Genomic DNA, 22,209 nt, shown 5'->3' on the forward strand with positions numbered 1-22,209 from the left:
GTCTGATGAAACAAAAATAGAACTGTTTGGCCATAATGACCACCGTTATGTTTGGAGGAAAAAGGGGGTCGCTTGCAAGCCGAAGAACACCATCCCAAACGTGAAGCACGGGGGTGGCAGCATCATGCTGTGGGGGTGCTTTGCTGCAGGAGGGACTGGTGCACTTCACAAAATAGATGGCATCATGAGGAAGGAAAATTATGTGGATATATTGAAGCAACATCTCAAGACATCAGTCAGGAAGTTAAAGCTTGGTCGCAAATGGGTCTTCCAAATGGACAATGACCCCAAGCATACTTCCAAAGTTGTAGCAAAATGGCTTAAGGACAACAAAGTCAAGGTATTGGAGTGGCCATCACAAAGCCCTGACCTCAATCCTACAGAACATTTGTGGGCAGAACTGAAAAAGCGTGTGCGAGCAAGGAGGCCTACAAACCTGACTCAGTTACACCAGCTCTGTCAGGAGGAATGGGCCAAAATTCACCCAACTTATTGTGGGAAGCTTGTGGAAGGCTACCCGAAACGTTTGACCCAAGTTAAACTATTTAAAGACAATGCTACCAAATACTAATTGAGTGTATGTAAACTTCTGACCCACTGGAAATGTGATTAAAGAAATAAAAGCTGAAATAAATCATTCTCTCTACTATTATTCTGACATTTCACGTTCTTAAAATAAAGTGGTGATCCTAACTGACCTAAGACAGGGAATTTTTACTAGGATTAAATGTCAGGAATTGTGAAAAACTGAGTTGAAATGTATTTGGCTAAGGTGTATGTAAACTTCCGACTTCAACTGTATCTACTCTAACAGGTGTCTCTCTGACTCTTCCAGGACATGTACTATGCATCTGTGAAGGCTCTGTACACAGTAGGATACAGCACCTCTCTGGTCTCTCTCTCAGCCGCCATGACCATACTCTGCAGGTTCAGGTTAGATCTATATTACAGCCCCTCTCTGGTCTCCCACCACCACCACCACCACCACCACCACTGTTTGGTCGGTATCTGGCCATGATAGGCCCCTGCCCTGCGTGTCTGGTCGGTATCTGGCCATGATAGGCCCCTCCCCTGCGTGCCTGGTCGGTATCTGGCCATGATAGGCCCCTCCCCTGCGTGCCTGGTCGGTATCTGGCCATGATAGGCCCCTCCCCTGCGTGCCTGGTCGGTATCTGGCCATGATAGGCCCCTGCCCTGCGTGCCTGGTCGGTATCTGGCCATGATAGGCCCCTGCCCTGCGTGCCTGGTCGGTATCTGGCCATGATAGGCCCCTGCCCTGCGTGCCTGGTCGGTATCTGGCCATGATAGGCCCCTCCCCTGCGTGCCTGGTCGGTATCTGGCCATGATAGGCCCCTCCCCTGCGTGCCTGGTCGGTATCTGGCCATGATAGGCCCCTCCCCTGCGTGCCTGGTCGGTATCTGGCCATGATAGGCCCCTCCCCTGCGTGCCTGGTCGGTATCTGGCCATGATTACTACACGTTTAGATAGCTGGCTAGACTAACTTACCAATCTATAAATTGTTAGCTGACATGGCTAATTGAGTGACTGTCAGTGACTGACATAACAAGAGAAAAGCTGCTGTTGAACAACCACATTTCTAAATTGCACCTTGTGTATTCTCCTATTCTAACTGTCAACAGTAAGTTGAGACCCCGACTGAATTCCTAAAATATATATACACTGAGTGTACAAAACATTACAAAACACCTTCCTAATATTGAGTTGCACCCCCTTTTGCCCTCAGAACAGCCTCAATTCGTCGGGGCATCGACTCTACAAGGTGTCGAAAGCAGTTTTGATGGCCATTGTTAAAAGAGCAGAATCACTGCCCATGTTGACGCCGCAGTTGTGTCAAGTTGGCTGGTTGTCCTTTGAGTGGGGGACCATTCTTGATACACACAGGAAAACTGTTGAGTGTGAAAAACCCAGCAGCGATGCAGTTCTTGACAAACTCAAACCGGTGCGCCTGGCACCTACTACCATACCCCGGTTAAAGGCACCTTTTGTCTTGCCCATTCATCTTGATTCACCTGGTCAGTCTATATCATGGAAAGAGCAGGTGTTCCTAATGTTTTGTACACTAGTCACACTACATGATCCTTGGTTGGCTGAGTGTCAGTGGAAAGTTGTTTTGGGACATTCAAGTAATAATATTCAATAGCTAGCAACAAGATAACCTAATGTTTAGACTTCAAGTTTGTGACCCAATGCAGATGGTTTATCAAAGTTACTGGATTAATTCGGTAATTTTGGTCATTAACAGTTAATCTATTGCAATCTATAGTAACTTTGGTCAATTATACTTGAATATATAGTATTACTTTTTAAAATATGTGTTAATTTTTCTAGTAGATAGACCATATGGTTCAAGAGAAAATAGCCTAATTAACGAAAAAAGCATCTAATCAATCAATTATTTTCAAATACCTCTGCAACTCCTCCAAGTATTTACTTTTTTCACAACTGCCACCAGATTGGCACCAAAACATTTACAACAAACACATATTGATATAGTATTTGTTTTCATATTAAACACGTGGTATTCACTAGGTTGATGGTTTATATTTAGGATAATGTTTTACAGCTTCGTCATTCAATTGTTTATTTCAAAATCATCTTATTTGATGATTTTATATTGAAGGCCACACAGAGTAATTAAGAGGGCCTGAGTAATTACAGATTCCTGTGATAATCTGAAGTACTCAAAAGGGACACTAGATGTCTTGATAAATTACATAAAATACTTCAACGTTACCACAATTCTGGTAGTTTACTGGTAAACTGAGAAAGTTTCAAGACTGCTTTCAAAGATGTGTTTTACCACCACTGCTCTCATTTGGATCATAGGTGCAGGGTCTCGGACCCGGCGGGAGCCAGCCCAATTTAACCCCTGCTTCTTCTTCTCTCTCTCTCTCTCCTCCCTCCTCTCCCCCAGGAAGCTCCACTGTACCAGGAACTATATCCATTTGAACCTCTTCATTTCCTTCATGCTGAGAGCTATCTCTGTCTTCATCAAGGACGGGGTCCTCTATGCTCAGGAGGATGCAAACCACTGCTTCATACACACCGTGAGTTACACAGACACACCGTGAGTTACACAGACACACCATGAGTTACACAGACACACCGTGAGTTACACAGACACACCGTGAGTTACACATACACACGAACGCACATTTCAACCATGTGATGACGGTTCATTATGCAGAAAGCGTGTGATGTGGCGGCAGGTAGCTTAGTGGTGAGCGTTGTGCCAGTAACCGAAAGGTCGCTGGTTCTAATCCTCGAGCCGACTAGGTGAAAAATCTGTCGATGTGCCCTTGAGCAAGGCACCATGTCTTAAAGTAATGATGGACTGTCGTTTCTCTTTGCTTATTTGAGCTGTTCTTGCTATAATATGGACTTGGTCTTTTACCAAACAGGGCTATCTTCTGTATACCCCCCTACCTTGTCACAACACAATTGATTGGCTCAAACGCAGTAAGAAGGAAAGAAATTCCACAAATTAACTTTTAACAAGGCACACCTGTTAACTGAAATGCATTCCAGGTGACTACCCCATGAAGCTGGTTGAGAGAATGCCAAGAGTGTGCAAATATGTCATCAAGGCAAAGGGTGGCTATTTGAAGAATCTCAAATAGAAAATATATTTTGATTTGTTTAACACTTTTTTGGTTACTACATGATTCCACATGTGTTATTTCATAGTGTTGATGTCTTCACTATTATTCTACAATGTAGAAAATAGTAAAAATAAAGAACAACCCTTGAATGAGTAGGTGTGTCCAAACTACTGTATCCTGTATACTGTATCCACTGTCCATCTAGGGAGGGAGGAATATAATAAATATATACTGTATACTGTATCCACTGTCCATCTAGGGAGGGAGGAATATAATAAATATATACTGTATACTGTATCCACTGTCCATCTAGGGAGGGAGGAATATAATAAATATATACTGTATACTGTATCCACTGTCCATCTAGGGAGGGAGGAATATAATAAATATATACTGTATACTGTATCCACTGTCCATCTAGGGAGGGAGGAATATAATAAATATATACTGTATACTGTATCCACTGTCCATCTAGGGAGGGAGGAATATAATAAATATATACTGTATACTGTATCCACTGTCCATCTAGGGAGGGAGGAATATAATAAATATATACTGTATACTGTATCCACTGTCCATCTAGGGAGGAGGGAGGAATATAATAAATATATACTGTATACTGTATCCACTGTCCATCTGGGGAGGAGGGAGGAATATAATAAATATATACTGTATACTGTATCCACTGTCCATCTAGGGAGGGAGGAATATAATAAATATATACTGTATCCACTGTCCATCTAGGGAGGGAGGAATATAATAAATATATACTGTATACTGTATCCACTGTCCATCTAGGGTGGAGGGAGGAATATAATAAATATATACTGTATACTGTATCCACTGTCCATCTAGGGAGGGAGGAATATAATAAATATATACTGTATACTGTATCCACTGTCCATCTAGGGTGGAGGGAGGAATATAATAAATATATACTGTATACTGTATCCACTGTCCATCTAGGGAGGAGGGAGAAATATAATAAATATATACTGTATCCACTGTCCATCTAGGGAGGAGGGGGAATATAATAAATATATACTGTATACTGTATCCACTGTCCATCTAGGGAGGGAGGAATATAATAAATATATACTGTATACTGTATCCACTGTCCATCTAGGGAGGGAGGAATATAATAAATATATACTGTATACTGTATCCACTGTCCATCTAGGGAGGGAGGAATATAATAAATATATACTGTATACTGTATCCACTGTCCATCTAGAGAGGAGGGAGGAATATAATAAATATATACTGTATACTGTATCCACTGTCCATCTAGGGAGGAGGGAGAAATATAATAAATATATACTGTATACTGTATCCACTGTCCATCTAGGGAGGGAGGAATATAATAAATATATACTGTATACTGTATCCACTGTCCATCTAGGGAGGGAGGAATATAATAAATATATACTGTATACTGTATCCACTGTCCATCTAGGGAGGGAGAAATATAATAAATATATACTGTATACTGTATCCACTGTCCATCTAGGGATGGAGAAATATAATAAATATATACTGTATACTGTATCCACTGTCCATCTGGGGAGGAGGGAGGAATATAATAAATATATACTGTATACTGTATCCACTGTCCATCTAGGGAGGGAGGAATATAATAAATATATACTGTATACTGTATCCACTGTCCATCTAGGGAGGAGGGAGGAATATAATAAATATATACTGTATACTGTATCCACTGTCCATCTAGGGAGGAGGGAGGAATATAATAAATATATACTGTATACTGTATCCACTGTCCATCTAGGGAGGGAGAAATATAATAAATATATACTGTATACTGTATCCACTGTCCATCTAGGGAGGGAGGAATATAATAAATATATACTGTATACTGTATCCACTGTCCATCTAGGGAGGAGGGAGAAATATAATAAATATATACTGTATACTGTATCCACTGTCCATCTAGGGAGGGAGGAATATAATAAATATATACTGTATACTGTATCCACTGTCCATCTAGGGAGGGAGGAATATAATAAATATATACTGTATACTGTATCCACTGTCCATCTAGGGAGGGAGGAATATAATAAATATATACTGTATACTGTATCCACTGTCCATCTAGGGAGGGAGGAATATAATAAATATATACTGTATACTGTATCCACTGTCCATCTAGGGAGGGAGGAATATAATAAATATATACTGTATACTGTATCCACTGTCCATCTAGGGAGGAGGGAGGAATATAATAAATATATACTGTATACTGTATCCACTGTCCATCTGGGGAGGAGGGAGGAATATAATAAATATATACTGTATACTGTATCCACTGTCCATCTAGGGAGGGAGGAATATAATAAATATATACTGTATCCACTGTCCATCTAGGGAGGAGGAATATAATAAATATATACTGTATACTGTATCCACTGTCCATCTAGGGTGGAGGGAGGAATATAATAAATATATACTGTATACTGTATCCACTGTCCATCTAGGGAGGGAGGAATATAATAAATATATACTGTATACTGTATCCACTGTCCATCTAGGGTGGAGGGAGAAATATAATAAATATATACTGTATACTGTATCCACTGTCCATCTAGGGAGGAGGGAGAAATATAATAAATATATACTGTATCCACTGTCCATCTAGGGAGGAGGGGGAATATAATAAATATATACTGTATACTGTATCCACTGTCCATCTAGGGAGGGAGGAATATAATAAATATATACTGTATACTGTATCCACTGTCCATCTAGGGTGGAGGGAGAAATATAATAAATATATACTGTATACTGTATCCACTGTCCATCTAGGGAGGAGGGAGGAATATAATAAATATATACTGTATACTGTATCCACTGTCCATCTAGGGAGGAGGGAGAAATATAATAAATATATACTGTATACTGTATCCACTGTCCATCTAGCGAGGGAGGAATATAATAAATATATACTGTATACTGTATCCACTGTCCATCTAGGGAGGGAGGAATATAATAAATATATACTGTATACTGTATCCACTGTCCATCTAGGGGGAGGGAGAAATATAATAAATATATACTGTATACTGTATCCACTGTCCATCTAGGGAGGGAGAAATATAATAAATATATACTGTATACTGTATCCACTGTCCATCTGGGGAGGAGGGAGGAATATAATAAATATATACTGTATACTGTATCCACTGTCCATCTAGGGAGAGGAGGGAGGAATATAATAAATATATTCTGTATACTGTATCCACTGTCCATCTAGGGAGGAGGGAGGAATATAATAAATATATACTGTATACTGTATCCACTGTCCATCTAGGGAGGGAGGAATATAATAAATATATACTGTATACTGTATCCACTGTCCATCTAGGGAGGGAGGAATATAATAAATATATACTGTATCCACTGTCCATCTAGGGAGGAGGGAGGAATATAATAAATATATACTGTATACTGTATCCACTGTCCATCTAGGGAGGAGGGAGAAATATAATAAATATATACTGTATACTGTATCCACTGTGTAAAGCAGTGATGGTGTTGTACTGTATGTGTCCACTAGGTGGAGTGTAAAGCAGTGATGGTGTTATACTGTATGTGTCCACTAGGTGGAGTGTAAAGCAGTGATGGTGTTGTACTGTATGTGTCCACTAGGTGGAGTGTAAAGCAGTGATGGTGTTGTACTGTATGTGTCCACTAGGTGGAGTGTAAAGCAGTGATGGTGTTATACTGTATGTGTCCACTAGGTGGAGTGTAAAGCAGTGATCAATCAATCAATCAATCAATTTTATTTTATATAGCCCTTCTTACATCAGCTAATATCTCGAAGTGCTGTACAGAAACCCAGCCTAAAACCCCAAACAGCTAGTAATGCAGGTGTAGAAGCACGGTGGCTAGGAAAAACTCCCTAGAAAGGCAAAAACCTAGGAAGAAACCTAGAGAGGAACCAGGCTATGAGGGGTGGCCAGTCCTCTTCTGGCTGTGCCGGGTGGAGATTATAACAGAACCATGCCAAGATGTTCAAAAATGTTCATAAGTGACAAGCATGGTCAAATAATAATCAGGAATAAATCTCAGTTGGCTTTTCATAGCCGATCATTAGAGTTTAAAACAGCAGGTCTGGGACAGGTAGGGGTTCCATAACCGCAGGCAGAACAGTTTAAACTGGAATAGCAGCAAGGCCAGGCGGACTGGGGACAGCAAGGAGTCACCACGGCCGGTAGTCCCGACGTATGGTCCTAGGGCTCAGGTCTCTCAGTTGGCTTTTCATAGCCGATCATTTAGAGTTGAAAACAGCAGGTCTGGGACAGGTAGGGGTTTCGTAGCCGCAGGCAGAACAGTTGAAACTGGAATAGCAGCAAGGCCAGGCGGACTGGGGACAGCAAGGTGTCATCATGCCCGGTAGTCCTGACGTATGGTCCTAGGGCTCAGGTTCTCAGAGAGAAAGAGAGAACGAGAGAATTAGAGAGAGCATACATGGTGTTGTACTGTATGTGTCCACTAGGTGGAGTGTAAAGCAGTGATGGTGTTGTACTGTATGTGTCCACTAGGTGGAGTATAAAGCAGTGATGGTGTTGTACTGTATGTGTCCACTAGGTGGAGTGTAAAGCAGTTATGGTGTTATACTGTATGTGTCCACTAGGTGGAGTGTAAAGCAGTAATGGTGTTATACTGTATGTGTCCACTAGGTGGAGTGTAAAGCAGTTATGGTGTTATACTGTATGTGTCCACTAGGTGGAGTGTAAAGCAGTAATGGTGTTATACTGTATGTGTCCACTAGGTGGAGTATAAAGCAGTTATGGTGTTATACTGTATGTGTCCACTAGGTGGAGTATAAAGCAGTTATGGTGTTATACTGTATGTGTCCACTAGGTGGAGTGTAAAGCAGTGATGGTGTTGTACTGTATGTGTCCACTAGGTGGAGTGTAAAGCAGTGATGGTGTTGTACTGTATGTGTCCACTAGGTGGAGTATATAGCAGTGATGGTGTTGTACTGTATGTTTTTTTTTTTTTTTTTTTTTCACCTTTATTTAACCAGGTAAGCCAGTTGAGAACAGGTTCTCATTTACAACTGCGACCTGGCCAAGATAAAGCAAAGTAGTGCAATAAAAACAACACAGAGTTACATATGGGGTAAAAAACATAAAGTCAGAAATACAACAGAAAATATATATACAGTGTGTGCAAATGTAGCAAGTTATGGATGGGCGGCAGGTAGCTTAGTGGTTAAGAGCGTTGTGCCAGTAATCGAAAGGTCGCTGGTTCTAATCCCCGAGCCGACTAGGTGAAAAATCTGTCGATGTGTCCTTGAGCAAGGCACTTAACCCTAATTGCTCCTGTAAGTCGCTCTGGATAAGAGCGTCTGCTAAATGACTAAAATGTAAAAATGTAGATGTAAGGCAATAAATAGGCTATAGTGCAGAATAATTACAATAGTATTAACACTGGAATGATAGATGTGCAAGAGATTATGTGCAAATAGAGATACTGGGGTGCAAAAGAGCAAAATAAATAACAATATAGGGATGAGGTAGTTGGGTGGGCTAATTTCAGATGGGCTGTGTACAGGTGCAGTGATCGGTAAGGTGCTCTGACAACTGATGCTTAAAGTTATTGAGGGAGATAAGAGTCTCCAGCTTCAGAGATTTTTGCAATTCGTTCCAGTCATTGGCAGCAGAGAACTGGAAGGAATGGCGGCCAAAGGAGGTGTTGGCTTTGGGAATGACCAGTGAGATATACCTGCTGGAGCGCAGACTACGGGTGGGTGCTGCTATGGTGACCAATGAGCTAAGATAAGGCGGGGATTTGCCTAGCAGTGATTTATAGATGGCCTGGAGCCAGTGGGTTTGACGACGAACATGTAGTGAGGACCAGCCAACAAGAGCGTACAGGTCACAGTGGTGGGTAGTGTATGGGGCTTTGGAGACAAAAGCGGATGGCACTGTGATAGACTACATCCAATTTGCTGAGTAGAGTGTTGGAGGCTGTTTGTAAATGACATCGCCGAAGTCAAGGATCGGTAGGATAGTCAGTTTTACGAGGGCATGTTTGGAGCATGAGTGAAGGAGGCTTTGTTGCGAAATAGGAAGCCGATTCTAGATTTAACTTTGGATTGGAGATTCTTTATGTGAGTCTGGAAGTTGAGTTTACAGTCTAACCAGACACCTAGGTATTTGTAGTTGTCCACATACTCTAGGTCAGACCCGTCGAGAGTGGTGATTCTAGTCGGGTGGGCGGGTGCCAGCAGCGTTCGATTGAAAAGCATGCATTTAGTTTTACTAGTGTTTAAGAGCAGTTGGAGGCTACTGAAGGATTGTTGTATGGCATTGAAGCTCGTTTGGAGGTTTGTTAACACAGTGTCAATGAAGGGCCAGATGTATACAAAATGGTGTCGTCTCGTAGAGGTGGATCTGAGAGTCACCAGCAGCAAGAGCGACATCGTTGATATACACTGAGAAAAGTGTCGGCCCAAGAATTGAACCCTGTGGCACCCCATAGAGACTGCCATAGGTCCAGACAACAGGCCCTCCGATTTGACACACTGAACTCTATCTGAGAAGTAGTTGGTGAACCAGGCGAGGCAGTCATTTGAGAAACCAAGGCTATTTAGTCTGCCAATAAGAATGCGGTGGTTGACAGAGTCGAAAGCCTTGGCCAGGTCGATGAAGACGGCTGCACAGTACTGTCTATTATCAATCGCGGTTATAATATCGTTTGGACCTTGAGCGTGGCTGAAGTGCACCCGTGACCAGCTCGAAACCGGATTGCATAGCGGAGAAGGTACGGTGGTATTCGAAATGGTCGATGATCTGTTTGTTAACTTGGCTTTCGAATACTTTCGAAAGGCAGGGCAGGATGGATATAGGTCTGTAGCAGTTTGGATCTAGAGTGTCACCCCCTTTGAAGAGGGGGATGACCGCGGCAGCTAGGTGGAGTGTAAAGCAGTGATGGTGTTGTACTGTATGTGTCCACTAGGTGGAGTATAAAGCAGTGATGGTGTTATACTGTATGTGTCCACTAGGTGGAGTGTAAAGCAGTGATGGTGTTGTACTGTATGTTTCCACTAGGTGGAGTGTAAAGCAGTGATGGTGTTGTACTGTATGTGTCCACTAGGTGGCGTATAAAGCAGTGATGGTGTTATACTGTATGTGTCCACTAGGTGGAGTGTAAAGCAGTGATGGTGTTGTACTGTATGTGTCCACTAGGTGGAGTATAAAGCAGTGATGGTGTTATACTGTATGTGTCCACTAGGTGGAGTGTAAAGCAGTGATGGTGTTATACTGTATGTGTCCACTAGGTGGAGTATAAAGCAGTGATGGTGTTATACTGTATGTGTCCACTAGGTGGAGTGTAAAGCAGTGATGGTGTTGTACTGTATGTGTCCACTAGGTGGAGTGTAAAGCAGTGATGGTGTTGTACTGTATGTGTCCACTAGGTGGCGTATAAAGCAGTGATGGTGTTATACTGTATGTGTCCACTAGGTGGAGTGTAAAGCAGTGATGGTGTTGTACTGTATGTGTCCACTAGGTGGAGTATAAAGCAGTGATGGTGTTATACTGTATGTGTCCACTAGGTGGAGTGTAAAGCAGTGATGGTGTTATACTGTATGTGTCCACTAGGTGGAGTGTAAAGCAGTGATGGTGTTGTACTGTATGTGTCCACTAGGTGGAGTATAAAGCAGTGATGGTGTTGTACTGTATGTGTCCACTAGGTGGAGTGTAAAGCAGTGATGGTGTTGTACTGTATGTGTCCACTAGGTGGTGTGTAAAGCAGTGATGGTATTATTCCACTACTGTGTGATGTCCAACTACTTCTGGCTGTTCATCGAAGGCTTGTACCTTTTCACCCTGCTGGTCCAAACCTTCTTCCCAGAGAGACGATACTTCTACTGGTACACCGTGGTAGGATGGGGTGAGTAGAATAGAATGCTACCAACTGGGTTGGATGTCTGCTAGCCCACAGCTACGTTTTTTAAAAGATTGGCTCTTGCAGCTTTTAGTTCCTGGTTGTCTTTGTTCCTGGTCCATTATTACCGGGTGGCAGGCAGCCTAGCGGTTAAGAGCGTTGGGCCGGCAACCGAAAGGTCGCTGGTTCGAACCCCCAACCCAACTATTTGAGAAATCTGTCGATGTGCCCTTGAGCAAGGCACTTAACCCTAATTGCTCCTGTAAGTGGCTCTGGATAAGAGCTTCTACTAAATGACTAACATGTCATAATAACAATGTCACAGTCCTTATCTGCTGGTTCAACCCTTATCTACTGGTTCAACCCTTTGCTCTTGTAAGTCTTATCAATGTAATGTGTTCAGGTTTCAGATCAGATTCCTCCTCTGTCCTCTCTGTCTTCAGGTTTCAGATCAGATTCCTCATGTCTTCAGGTTTCAGATCAGATTCCTCACGTCCTCTCTGTCTTCAGGTTTCAGATCAGATTCCTCATGTCCTCTCTGTCTTCAGGTTTCAGATCAGATTCCTCATGTCCTCTCTGTCTTCAGGTTTCAGATCAGATTCCTCATGTCCTCTCTGTCTTCAGGTTTCAGATCAGATTCCTCACGTCCTCTCTGTCTTCAGGTTTCAGATCAGATTCCTCATGTCCTCTCTGTCTTCAGGTTTCAGATCAGATTCCTCATGTCTTCAGGTTTCAGATCAGATTCCTCACGTCCTCTCTGTCTTCAGGTTTCAGATCAGATTCCTCATGTCCTCTCTGTCTTCAGGTTTTAGATCAGATTCCTCATGTCCTCTCTGTCTTCAGGTTTCAGATCAGATTCCTCATCTGTTCTCTCTGTCTTCAGGTTTCAGATCAGATTCCTCATGTCCTCTCTGTCTTCAGGTTTCAGATCAGATTCCTCATGTCCTCTCTGTCTTCAGGTTTCAGATCAGATTCCTCATGTCTTCAGGTTTCAGATCAGATTCCTCATGTTCTCTCTGTCTTCAGGTTTCAGATCAGATGTGTTCTCTCTGTCTGTCTGTGTGTTTAGGTACTCCCACCATCTGTTCTCTCTGTCTTCAGGTTTCAGATCAGATTCCTCATGTTCTCTCTGTCTTCAGGTTTCAGATCAGATGTGTTCTCTCTGTCTGTCTGTGTGTTTAGGTACTCCCACCATCTGTTCTCTCTGTCTTCAGGTTTCAGATCAGATTCCTCATGTTCTCTCTGTCTTCAGGTTTCAGATCAGATCTGTTCTCTCTGTCTTCAGGTTTCAGATCAGATGTGTTCTCTCTCTCTGTCTGTCTGTGTGTTTAGGTACTCCCACCATCTGTGTGACTGTCTGGGCTGCTCTGAGGCTCCACTTTGACGACACAAGGTACGTCCAAACCACGCTTACATCTTTACATTACTCAATATTTACAACAGACATAAGAACTGCACATCCACTGTCAGTTTATACCTCCATGAGGTGTTCAGGAGAAACGTGTGACATATGCTGCTCCCAAGCCTTTTAATGTAATTAATTTTGCCTGTACCAGGTGAAGGTTATATCAAACCACAGTATTATATATATATATATATATATATATATATATATATATATATATATATATATATATATATATATATATATATATATATATATATATATATTTGTATGTATGTATGTATATATGTATATGTATTTATTAATGTTGCTGGGCCACCACTGATGTGATGTCATAGTTTAGATCCTTATAATATGCATAATAATATCTGCATCCAAAATGGCGCCCTATTCCCTATATAGTGCACGATTCCCTATGGGCCCTGGTCATACACAATACACTATAAAGGGCATAGTGTGCCTTTTGTGACAATCACAATATCACTCTCACCCTCTGCTGTGTCTGTCTCTTGTCCTGTAGTTGCTGGGATACCAACGACACCACTGCCCTCTGGTGGGTGATCAAGGGACCTACGGTCGTCTCCATCATGGTGGGTGGAACAGGCTTTATCAGGGCTGGCCCAAACGGTACCCTATTCCCTAGATCAGTGGGGAGGCTATATACAGGGGGTACCGGTACCGAGTCAAGGGGTCGGGGGGAGTTTAAGGAACTCAGCCAGGCTTTCAACTTAGTCTTGAAAGTTGTAATAATAGCATACACAAGGTGAAATGTTGGTTTTCCTCTTTTCCTCATGTCAGACCTCAGAGAGCTGTTATATATCTTTGCCTACGACCCAACGGTAGTAGGCCTGATCACCGACGACGATGAGACAGCCTATAGGGAGGAGGTCCGAGACCTGGCCGTGTGGTGCCAGGATAACAACCTCTCCCTCAACGATGAGACAGCCTATAGGGAGGAGGTCAGAGACCTGGCAGTGTGGTGCCAGGACAACAACCTCTCCCTCAACATGATCAAGACAAAGGGGAGATGATCGTGGACTACAGGAAAAGGAGGGCCGAACACGCCCCCATTCTCATCGACGGGGCTGTAGTGGAGCGGGTCGAGAATTTAAAGTTCCTTGGTGTCCACATCACCAACAAACTATCATGGTCCAAACACACCAAGAAAGTCGTGAAGAGGGCACGACAATGCCTATTCCCCCTCAGGAGACTGAAAAGATTTGGCATGGGTCCCCAGATCCTCAAAAGGTTCTACAGCTGCACCATCGAGAGCATCCTGACTGGTTGCATCACCGCCTGGTATGGCAACTGCTCGGCCTCCGACCGCAAGGCACTACAGAGGGTAGTGCTTATGGCCCAGTACATCACTGGGGCCAAGCTTCCTGCCATCCAGGACCTCTATACCAGGCGGTGTCAGAGGAAGGCCCTAAAAATTTCCAAAGACTCTAGCAACCCTAGTCGTAGATTGTTCTCTCTGCTACCGCACGGCAAGCGGTACCGGAGCACCAAGTCTAGGTCCAAAAGGCTCCTTAACAGCTTCTACCCCCAAGCCATAAGACTCCTGAACAGCTAATCATGGCTACCCGGACTACTTAACAGCTTCTATCCCCAAGCCATAAAACTGCAGAACAGCTAATCATGGCTACCCGGACTATTTGCAGTCACTTTACTCCTACCTACATATTTCCTCAATTACCTCAACTAACCTGTACCCCCGTACATTGACTCGGTGCTGGTACCCCCTGTATATAGCCTGTATATAGCCTCTGTACCGGTACCCCCTGTATATAGCCTCCCTACTGTTATTTCACATTGACTCTGTACTGGTACCCCCTGTATATAGCCTCCCTACTGTTATTTCACATTGACTCTGTACTGGTACCCCCTGTATATAGCCTCCCTACTGTTATTTCCCATTGACTCGGTACCGGTACCCCCTGTATATAGCCTCCCTACTGTTATTTCCCATTGACTCTGTACCGGTACCCCCTGTATATAGCCTCCCTACTGTTATTTCCCATTGACTCTGTACCGGTACCCCCTGTATATAGCCTCCCTACTGTTATTTTATTGTTGCTCTTTAATTTTTTTACTTTAGTTTATTTAGTAAATATTTTCTTAACTCCATTTCTTGAACTGCATTGTTGGTTAAGGGCTTGTAAGTAAGCATTTCACGGTAAGGTGTTGTATTCGAAGCATGTGACAGATGAAATTTGATTTGATTTGAAAAGTAGGGCACTATATAGGGAATAGGGTACCATTCTCTGGTCTAAAGTAGTGCACTATATAGGGAATAGGGTGCCATTCTCTGGTCTAAAGTAGTGCACTATATAGGGAATAGGGTGCCATTCTCTGGTCTAAAGTAGTGCACTATATAGGGAATTTGTGCCATTCTCTGGTCTAAAGCAGTGCACTATATGTTACGCTATGGTTAAACCCAGCACTCCGAGAAACAAAACACGACTAAGGGAGTGGAAGAAACAAAAATTATTTTAATAAAAGTTCAATTTGTCTAGTCCAAAAACAACTGAAGAAAAGGAACAGAGTGGGCTAGTCGGCTCCGGAGGAAGGAGAGGCTGAGGCAGGCAGGCAGGCAGGCAGGCAGGCAGGCAGGCAGGTTGGGAGGTATGTCTGAACTGAAGACAAAACAAACGACAGGTTAAGGAGAGTAAAAAGCCAGGCTGAAGACAAAGACAATTCAACTCTACTGGTGAGCCAAGTTACCGCTCTAGTAAGAACAACGATCTGGCGCCGGTGGAGAGCCATGCCCAGGAATTAGTAGTGCCGGTTGATGAGAGAATAGGATGCAGCTGCGTAGGCAGGAATCACTGGAAACAACCCGCAGCTGCACAGGAGAGGCAGATCCTGAGCACGCCCCCCGATCCACTCCAGACACACCCACATAATGGGGACAAACACACATACAGATACAACAGACAAAGAGGGGACAAAACAAGGAGGAAGGGAAACAGAAAAGGGAGAGACAAGCTGCCCACATAACAGTACTCCCCCTCAATGGTCGCCACCTGGCGACCCACCAGGCCTGTCAGGGTTGTCGTGATGGAAGTCCGTGATCAGCTGAGGATCCAACACAAAACGCTTAGGGACCCAAGACCTCTCCTCTGGTCCATAACCTTCCCAATCGACTAGGTATTGGAGACCCCTACCCCGCCTCCGAGAGTCCAGGAGCCTACTGACGGTGTAGGCCGGATGGTCGTCAATGAGGCGAACAGGTGGAGGTGGATCTGCCGGCGGACACAAAAGGCTGGAGGACACAGGTTTCAGTTGGGAGACGTGGAAAGTAGAGTGTATCTTCATGGCTGAAGGCAACTTCAAACGAACCGCAGCGGGGTTAACAATGGACTCCACCACAAACGGACCCAGGTACCGAGGAGACAGCTTGCGTGATTTGGTACGAAGAGGTACGTTCTTAGATGACAGCCAAACTTCTTGACCAGGATGAAACACAGGTGCGGGAGTCCTGCTCCTATCCGCTGTCGTCTTGTTCCTGTCGGTGGTCCGAGCAACGCTTCCCGAGCGTCGCTCCACACTCTCTGGCAGCGGCGGAGGTTCTCCTGAACCGAAGGAACAGCCAATTCCTTCTCCTGAGCAGGAAACAGAGGGGGTTGATAACCCATGGTTACTTCGAAGGGTGAAAGGCCGGTGGCAGAGGTGGTGAGGGAGTTGTGGGCGTACTCTATCCAAGGCAGATGTTTGGCCCAGGATGATGGCTGTTGAGCAGCCACACAACGAAGGGTTGCTTCGAGGTTTTGATTGGCTCTTTCTGTTTGACCGTTGGTCTGGGGATGAAACCCTGAGGACAGACTAACGGAAGCACCCAAAGCAGAACAGAAAACCTTCCAAACACGGGAAGTAAACTGTGGGCCTCAGATACGATGTCAACAGGTATTCCATGGTCCGCTGTCTCACTGGCAGGCGGTAATTTTGGTAATGCTATATAGTGGACAGATTTAGAGAATCTGTCCACAATGGTAAGTATAGTATCATTACCTTCAGACTTGGGTAGGCCGGTGACAAAATCCATGGCTATGTGGGACCAGGGATGGCTGGGAACTGGGAGGAGTAGCAGCAGCCCCGAAGGGGACTGATGGGAGGCTTTGCCCCGAGCACAGGTTGAACAGGCTGCCACAAAAGCCTGAACGTCAGTTTCCATTGAAGGCCACCAAAAATGTCTCCTAAGCAGCGTCAACGTGCGTCTCATCCCAGGGTGACCAGCAAAACGGGAGGTGTGAATCCACTGCAACACCTGAGACCGGACCGTCTCGGGAACAAAGAGTAGGTTGGGAGGTCCATCACCCGGTCCCGGGTCCGTGGCAAGTGCAGTCTTCACAAGAGACTCGTTCTCCCACTGTACTGCCGCCACGACGCATGAGGAAGGTAGGACTGCCTCAGGCTCGTTGGTCTCCGAAGGGTCAGCAAACTGGCGGGACAAAGCATCTGGTTTAACATTTCTTGACCCCGGTCTGTATGTAAGAATAAAGTTAAACCTACTAAAAAACAGGGCCCATCTGGCTTGGCGTGAGTTGAGTCTCTTAGTGGCTTGGATGTAAGCCAAGTTTTTGTGGTATGTCCAGACCACAAACGGCAGTTCAGCTCCATCCAGCTAGTGCCGCCATTCTTCCAGTGCTAACTTGACCGCCAGCAGTTCCCGGTTTCCAACGTCGTAATTCCGTTCTGTGGGTGACAATTTCTTGGAGAAAAAAGCACAGGGGTGAAGCTTTTGGTCAGTGGGGGAGCGCTGGGAGAGGACTGCTCCCACACCTGAGTCAGACGCGTCCACCTCCACAATAAACTGCAGAGAGGTATTGGGGTGTATCAACACGGGGGAGGTGGAAAACAGTTCCTTCAAAACCCCTACCGCCTGCTCGCCTCAGGGGACCACAGAAAAGGGACTTTTGGGGATGTGAGTCTAGTAAGGGGTGCCACCACTTTACTAAAACCCTTAATGAATCTACGGTAGAAGTTAGCAAAGCCCAAAAATCATTGAAGTTGCTTACGGGTGGTGGGTGTGGGCCATTCCGTCACTGCCCGGATCTTCTCGGGGTCCGCCTTCACCTGCCCGCTCTCAATGATGAAACCAAGGAACGATGTAGACTGTTTGTGGAACTCACACTTTTCTGCTTTGACGTACAGCTTATTCTCCAAGAGCCGTTGAAGGACTTGACGGACGTGTGACTCATGCTCCTCGGGTGACTTGGAAAAAACAAGAATATCATCCAGGTATACAAAGACAAAACGGTTAAAAAAATCCCTAAGAACATCGTTCACCATGGCTTGGAATACAGCAGGGGCGTTTGAGAGCCCAAAGGGCATGACCAAATACTCAAAATGCCCCAGTGGAGTGTTGAAAGCGGTTTTCCACTCATCTCCATTTCGGATTCTGACAAGGTGATAAGCGTTCCTGAGGTCGAGCTTGGAGAAAACCGTGGCGCCATGCAGAGGTTCAAAAGCTGAGTTGATGAGTGGAAGGGGATACTTGTTTTTAACAGTTATGTTGTTTAAACCCCTGAAATCGATACAGGGGCGTAACGACTTGTCTTTCTTTTCAACGAAAAAGAAACCTGCACCCAAAGGAGACGACGAGGGACGGATTATGCCCGAGGCCAGAGAATCACCAATATACTGCTCCATTGCCTCTCTTTCCGGTCGGGACAGATTGTATAAGCGACTAGAGGGCAAGGGAGCACCAGGAAGCAGTTCAATAGGGCAATCATAAGGCCTATTTGGTGGTAGAGACAGAGCCTTGTCCTTACTGAAAACCTCCGCTAAGTCATGGTATTCTTTGGGGACAGATGACAGATCGAGAGGAGCTGAGGGATGAGTTGGGTTACACTTAGTGGGGGGAACCGCTGACCTAAGGCACTCTGAATGGCAGTTAGTGCTCCAACTGAGAATGGTGTGACGTGTCCAATCAATTTGTGGGTTGTGAAGAGCCAACCAGGGGAAGCCAAGGATTAGGGGGGTAGCTGAGCCAGACATAACTCTTAACTGAATGCTTTCACAATGATTGCCAGAAATCACTAGGGAAACGGGGGTGGTTTGATGAGTTATCTCCGCGAGGAGGCGCCCATCAAGGGCTGTGACCCGAATGGGGGTAGGTGGCTCCATGGGGATACGAGCTTGTGTAACGAACTGGTGGCTAATAAAGTTGTCTTCTGCACCTGAGTCTATGAGAGCTGAGAGTGGCAGGGAATGACTCTGGAAACGTAAGGTTACAGGTACTTGTAATCGGGGAATGATGGGTTCAGGATCTAACTCTGGGCTCGCAAGTAGACCCACCGTTACGAGCGAGCCTTGTCTTTTGGTCGCTTAGGGCATGTAGCCAGAATGTGTGTGGCGTCTCCACAGTACAGGCACTCACCCGCCTGGAGGCGCCGTTGCCGCTCTGCTGGAGGTAGTCGAGCTCGACCCACTTGCATTGGTTCCTCCTCTGTGCTCGGGATGGGATCAGGAACAAGAAGCTGCCGGCTCCGGGAGGCGAGACTCGAGTGGTTGAAGGCTGGGGAACTCGTCCTCCTAGATGTGGCCGACCGCCTCTCTCCCGACGCCTCTCCCGCAACCGGTTGTCTAGCTTAATGGACAGGGAAACGAGAGAATGTAAATCATGTGGCTTGTCACGAGCAGCCAGTTCATCCTTAATGGCTTCATTCAAACCGTTTAGAAATGCTCCTTGAAGTGCCACATTGTTCCACTTGGAGTCCGCTGCTAAAGTCCAGAACTCAATAGAGTACTCAGCCACACTATTAGAACCCTGCCTCAAATTAAAAAATCTCTTGGAGTAATTACCCACATGGTCAGGATGGTCAAAAACAGTCTTCAATTTAGCAGAAAAAATCAGCAAAAGTCAATCCAGTCAAAGTTTGATTTGAGCACACAGCCTCAGCCCAAACCAGAGCTCTCCCTCTTAACAGCCCCAGAACATAATGTACCTTAGAGGAATCAGTAGAAAACGACAGTGGTCTCTGCCGAAAAATCAAGTCACACTGAAGCAAAAATCCCCGGCACTTGTCCAATTCTCCATTGAACGGTTCAGGCGACGTGACAGGGGGTTCCCGATGGAACGAAGCCTGCATAATGTCCGAGGAAACAACTTGGGGTGCATCAAACTGGGGGTCAGAGAGAGATGGAGAACTGATAACAGACAATTTAGAGACTTGTGTAGTTAACTGAGTCACCTGGTTCAGCAGTTGATGATTATTTTCCAAAAGAGTCCGAATCAATTGGTCATGCTGTCCTAGCAACGTTCCTTGAGCCTGGATAGCTTGTTGGAAGCTGTCTTCGTTTGCCCCGTGCTGTTTCTCTGTTGGGTCCATGGCCAGATCGTTCTGTTACGCTATGGTTAAACCCAGCACTCCGAGAAACAAAACACGACTAAGGGAGTGGAAGAAACAAACATTATTTTAATAAAAGTTCAATTTGTCTAGTCCAAAAACAACTGAAGAAAAGGAACAGAGTGGGCTAGTCGGCTCTGGAGGAAGGAGAGGCTGAGGTAGGCAGGCAGGCAGGCAGGCAGGCAGGCAGGCAGGTTGGGAGGTATGTCTGAACTGAAGACAAAACAAACGACAGGTTAAGGAGAGTAAAAGCCAGGCTGAAGACAAAGACAATTCAACTCTACTGGTGAGCCAAGTTACCGCTCTAGTAAGAACAACGATCTGGCGCCGGTGGAGAGCCATGCCCAGGAATTAGTAGTGCAGGTTGATGAGAGAATAGGATGCAGCTGCGTAGGCAGGAATCACTGGAAACAACCCGCAGCTGCACAGGAGAGGCAGATCCTGAGCACGCCCCCGATCCACTCCAGACACACCCACATAATGGGGACAAACACACATACAGATACAACAGACAAAGAGGGGACAAAACAAGGAGGAAGGGAAACAGAAAAGGGAGAGACAAGCTGCCCACATAACAGTACCCCCTCAATGGTCGCCACCTGGCGACCCACCAGGCCTGTCAGGGTTGTCGTGATGGAAGTCCGTGATCAGCTGAGGATCCAACACAAAACGCTTAGGGACCCAAGACCTCTCCTCTGGTCCATAACCTTCCCAATCGACTAGGTATTGGAGACCCCTACCCCGCCTCCGAGAGTCCAGGAGCCTACTGACGGTGTAGGCCGGATGGTCGTCAATGAGGCGAACAGGTGGAGGTGGATCTGCCGGCGGACACAAAAGGCTGGAGGACACAGGTTTCAGTTGGGAGACGTGGAAAGTAGAGTGTATCTTCATGGCTGAAGGCAACTTCAAACGAACCGCAGCGGGGTTAACAATGGACTCCACCACAAACGGACCCAGGTACCGAGGAGACAGCTTGCGTGATTTGGTACGAAGAGGTACGTTCTTAGATGACAGCCAAACTTCTTGACCAGGATGAAACACAGGTGCGGGAGTCCTGCTCCTATCCGCTGTCGTCTTGTTCCTGTCGGTGGTCCGAAGCAACGCTTCCCGAGCGTCGCTCCACACTCTCTGGCAGCGGCGGAGGTTCTCCTGAACCGAAGGAACAGCCAATTCCTTCTCCTGAGCAGGAAACAGAGGGGGTTGATAACCCATGGTTACTTCGAAGGGTGAAAGGCCGGTGGCAGAGGTGGTGAGGGAGTTGTGGGCGTACTCTATCCAAGGCAGATGTTTGGCCCAGGATGATGGCTGTTGAGCAGCCACACAACGAAGGGTTGCTTCGAGGTTTTGATTGGCTCTTTCTGTTTGACCGTTGGTCTGGGGATGAAACCCTGAGGACAGACTAACGGAAGCACCCAAAGCAGAACAGAAAACCTTCCAAACACGGGAAGTAAACTGTGGGCCTCAGATACGATGTCAACAGGTATTCCATGGTCCGCTGTCTCACTGGCAGGCGGTAATTTTGGTAATGCTATATAGTGGACAGATTTAGAGAATCTGTCCACAATGGTAAGTATAGTATCATTACCTTCAGACTTGGGTAGGCCGGTGACAAAATCCATGGCTATGTGGGACCAGGGATGGCTGGGAACTGGGAGGAGTAGCAGCAGCCCCGAAGGGGACTGATGGGAGGCTTTGCCCCGAGCACAGGTTGAACAGGCTGCCACAAAAGCCTGAACGTCAGTTTCCATTGAAGGCCACCAAAAATGTCTCCTAAGCAGCGTCAACGTCGCCTCATCCCAGGGTGACCAGCAAAACGGGAGGTGTGAATCCACTGCAACACCTGAGACCGGACCGTCTCGGGAACAAAGAGTAGGTTGGGAGGTCCATCACCCGGTCCCGGGTCCGTGGCAAG

General features: G+C 45.5%; 1 protein-coding gene across 1 annotated transcript in view; it reads left to right on the forward strand.

Annotated features, from left to right (window-relative positions):
* The window catches only part of LOC121581616 (pituitary adenylate cyclase-activating polypeptide type I receptor-like), a 104,184-nt gene that overhangs the window by 62,030 nt on the left and 19,945 nt on the right, over positions 1–22,209 (forward strand). The window contains exons 6-10 of the mRNA XM_045224872.1: positions 836–933; positions 2,936–3,068; positions 11,393–11,546; positions 12,873–12,933; positions 13,466–13,535. Coding sequence (XP_045080807.1) covers positions 836–933; positions 2,936–3,068; positions 11,393–11,546; positions 12,873–12,933; positions 13,466–13,535 — 516 coding nt within the window. The remainder of the gene's footprint in view (positions 1–835; positions 934–2,935; positions 3,069–11,392; positions 11,547–12,872; positions 12,934–13,465; positions 13,536–22,209) is intronic.

Source organism: Coregonus clupeaformis, chromosome 14, assembly GCF_020615455.1.
Source record: "Coregonus clupeaformis isolate EN_2021a chromosome 14, ASM2061545v1, whole genome shotgun sequence".
NCBI classification, from domain to species: domain Eukaryota; kingdom Metazoa; phylum Chordata; class Actinopteri; order Salmoniformes; family Salmonidae; genus Coregonus; species Coregonus clupeaformis.